Below are 3638 nucleotides of genomic sequence, written 5' to 3' on the forward strand. Positions count from 1 at the left end.
AAACTCAATCATTTAAGCGAATTAGTATTGTAGAGATCCAAAAGAAAATATGATAAAGCATACAGGACAAGGAAGAGAGTATATTTGTGTTTCTCTGTTTAGAGTTAAGCTAATGTTTATATATTTTTGTATTTCAACTCTGCGTGATGTGGCAGAGTAACTCAGAAAGATTTATCTCAGGAAGTGATCTAAGTCAAATCTTTTTTTTTTTTTTTTTTTTTTTTCTAAGTCAAATCTTTAACAAGAAGTGTTGTAGAAAATATCAATAAAGTGCTAATAAATGAAAGCGTAAAGAACAAGTAAGACATAGATAAGAAGTGCAGAAGGAACAAGCACAACAAGAGGAACAATAGCTGCAAGCGTGTTAAAGCTTTTCATACATTCCAAAGGCCCAAGCTTGACCTGAACAAGATCCACTAAAGCCATCGTCAAGAACCCACATCCCAAAACAGATCCAACACACGAAGCCACGATTCCAACTCTCAAAGCCGCCAAATTCACGCGCCCCATTCCCGCGTTTAGCACCCGCGCCTCCTCCTCAACGATGCTCCCGTTGGTCGTTGTCCGGATCGCTTGCTTGAGAGACATAGCGATGAGGCTGGAGAAGAGAAAGAAGCTGAAAGAGTAAACGTGGCTTGAGACTAGCCTTTCCGCTAATACTGGGCCTTTTGCGGCAACACATCGGCGAAGATGTTGGTTTCCGGCGGCGGCGGAGGAGGAAACCGGGAAGGTGATGTTTCCGCTTGTGGTGAGGCCGAGGAAAAGAGCGAGCGAGAAGAGGGAATTGACGTTCACGATGCCGTCAAGAGCCGTGACGTGGATTAGCGTAGTTGGGAGGAGCTGTCGCCGGAGAAATGCCACGGCGTTACCGGAGATTGCCATCTAATAGATTTGAATTGTTGCGCTCGCTATACACTTTTGAGGGACAAATATAAATTTGTGTTGAACACATAATGGTGTGTTTTTCTTTTGGTCCGGAAAGACTGGTAGAAAGAGTGTGTAGCGTAGAAGCCAAGCATTGCGTGTCGTCTCTGATCAGGAAAAACGACGGGACAGGCGATGATGGGAAACGTGAAACCGGATTTTTCGATCTACTTTGCTAATCACCTTTTGGTTATGTAGCGAATACGCAAAGTATTCAACACAAGAGTGCATTATTTATTGACTATTGTCCTACAAAAATAAACGTAAAGTAGAAAATTAAGTACACAAAAACGTGAATCTAAAGCACATACAACAATCCAGCACAATTGAATGTTAGTTTCAGAAGATGAAGAACTAGATGATTTGTGTTATTTTTGCGTGTCCATTGAGGCATTGACCATTGTAGGGAACAAGGGTGACTTGCTTTCTTCACCAGAGTTTCTTTCTCTGCATTTACTTCTACAAAACCATTTATTGATCAAACTGAAATTACGAGAATGCGCAGCCGAAATGAAAGATGAATGAGTAGACGAATAGAATATTACGATTCGATGGTAAAATAATAAAAATAAAAAATTATTAGGGAGAAAGCTCGATGTTGGAGATGGCGAGAAGCCTTAAAAATGGCTTGGTATGATCTAAAAATTCCCCTTATGTAAATTGATTATTGTAAATCCGCAAGTGAAACTTAACTATTCGAACTTGTTAGACTTTTCAATGATATTGTTCTTTTTAGAATATTTTTATAATAATATATTTCATATACATATATATATAACTTTGGCCAATATTAGTATATTCTAAAACGTATAAAACATTGCCCAGACGTTGGATTAATGGAATATCGATCAAACTAGAGAGGGAAGGAAATAGAAAGACCGAAACAAATTAAAGTACAAAAACAGCACACGATAAGTCAACAAGATCCAGAGTTTGTCAATACAAGCATTAAGAAAACCTGCAACTGGTAGTTGAGGCTTCCTTAATAAAAACAAATTTGACTAGATAGGTTTTTAAAGGGAATACGCGCTAGTACTCCTCCTCTTGTTGGTATTCTCCTTCTTCCTCATCCTCGTACTCGCCTTCTTCATCTGCAGTTGCGTCTTGGTATTGTTGGTACTCTGAGACAAGATCATTCATGTTGCTCTCTGCCTCCGTGAACTCCATCTCGTCCATTCCTTCGCCAGTGTACCAATGCAAGAAAGCCTTCCTCCTGAACATAGCTGTGAACTGCTCACTCACACGCCTGAACATCTCTTGGATCGATGTTGAGTTCCCAATGAAAGTGGAAGCCATCTTCAGACCCGTAGGTGGGATGTCACAGACTGTTGATTTCACATTGTTGGGGATCCACTCAACAAAGTAGGAAGAGTTCTTGTTCTGCACGTTCAGCATCTGCTCATCGACTTCCTTTGTGCTCATCTTGCCACGGAACATGGCGGAGGCTGTGAGGTAGCGGCCGTGTCTTGGGTCAGCAGCACACATCATGTTCTTGGAGTCCCACATTTGCTGGGTGAGTTCAGGGACAGTGAGGGAGCGGTACTGCTGAGAGCCTCTTGAGGTGAGAGGAGCAAAACCCACCATGAAGAAGTGAAGACGAGGGAATGGGATCAGATTGACCGCAAGCTTACGGAGGTCAGAGTTAAGTTGACCAGGGAATCTCAGACAGCATGTGACACCAGACATTGTGGCAGATATCAAATGGTTCAAATCACCAACTACACAAAAGAGAGACAAGGATGGAGCACAAGAAACAGTAACAAAACAAATATGTAACAGAGATGAAAGCATGAATGCAGTGGAAAATTTGCAAAATAGAAATGCTATAAGATAAAATGGCCAAATCAAGTTCACAAAGATAAATAGAACTCTTAACAGATCAAAAGATTCAGGAAGAGTAGGACATACAGCTGGGGGTAGTGAGCTTAAGAGTCCTGAAGCAAATATCATACAAGGCCTCGTTATCAAGAACCATGCACTCATCAGCATTCTCAACAAGCTGGTGAACAGACAAGGTGGCGTTGTAAGGCTCGACGACAGTGTCAGAGACCTTTGGGGAAGGAAACACTGAGAAGGTCAACATCATGCGATCTGGGTACTCCTCCCTGATCTTCGAAATCAACAAAGTACCCATCCCAGATCCAGTTCCTCCTCCCAAGGAATGGCACACCTGAAACCCTACAACAACAACCTCACAGTTCAAAAGCCAAAAGCATAACAAGCTTGAAGAAGAAGAGTTCTACTTCTATGTTACCTTGAAGACAGTCACAGTTCTCAGCTTCCTTACGAACAACATCGAGGACGGAGTCAATAAGCTCGGCGCCTTCAGTGTAATGTCCCTTGGCCCAGTTGTTACCAGCACCAGACTGGCCGAATACGAAGTTATCGGGACGGAAGGTCTGACCGTAGGGTCCAGATCTGAGACTGTCCATGGTGCCAGGCTCCAGATCCATGAGCACAGCACGAGGGACGAATCTTCCGCAGCTAGCTTCGTTGTAGTAGACGTTGATGCGCTCGAGTTGGAGATCTGAGTCTCCCGTGTAACGACCGGTTGGATCTATGCCGTGCTCCGCGCACACGACTTCCCAGAACTTGGCACCTATCTGGTTACCGCATTGGCCACCTTGGATGTGAAGGATCTCTCGCATTTTCGCTGGGATAGATCTAGGTTTTCTTTAATTAGATATACACCGAGCGACTGAGTGTCTGTGTGT

The 3638-nt window shown here is 43.0% G+C and overlaps 2 protein-coding genes across 2 annotated transcripts; both read right to left on the bottom strand.

Annotated features, from left to right (window-relative positions):
* Nucleotides 1-248: 248 nt before the first annotated feature.
* LOC103873592 lies at nt 249-1509 on the bottom strand. The gene has a single exon (XM_009151994.3). It carries the CDS (start codon nt 880-882, stop codon nt 274-276), a length of 609 nt encoding a protein of 202 aa, XP_009150242.1. The 5' UTR covers nt 883-1509; the 3' UTR covers nt 249-273.
* Nucleotides 1510-1752: 243 nt separating this feature from the next.
* LOC103873591 (tubulin beta-2 chain) lies at nt 1753-3638 on the bottom strand. Its single transcript, XM_009151993.3, has 3 exons — nt 3179-3638; nt 2833-3102; nt 1753-2642 (listed from the first exon to the last, which is right to left on the bottom strand). Exons 1-3 carry the CDS (start codon nt 3570-3572, stop codon nt 1954-1956), a joined length of 1353 nt encoding a protein of 450 aa, XP_009150241.1. The 5' UTR covers nt 3573-3638; the 3' UTR covers nt 1753-1953.

This window comes from Brassica rapa, chromosome A06 (assembly GCF_000309985.2).
Source record: "Brassica rapa cultivar Chiifu-401-42 chromosome A06, CAAS_Brap_v3.01, whole genome shotgun sequence".
NCBI lineage: Eukaryota > Viridiplantae > Streptophyta > Magnoliopsida > Brassicales > Brassicaceae > Brassica > Brassica rapa.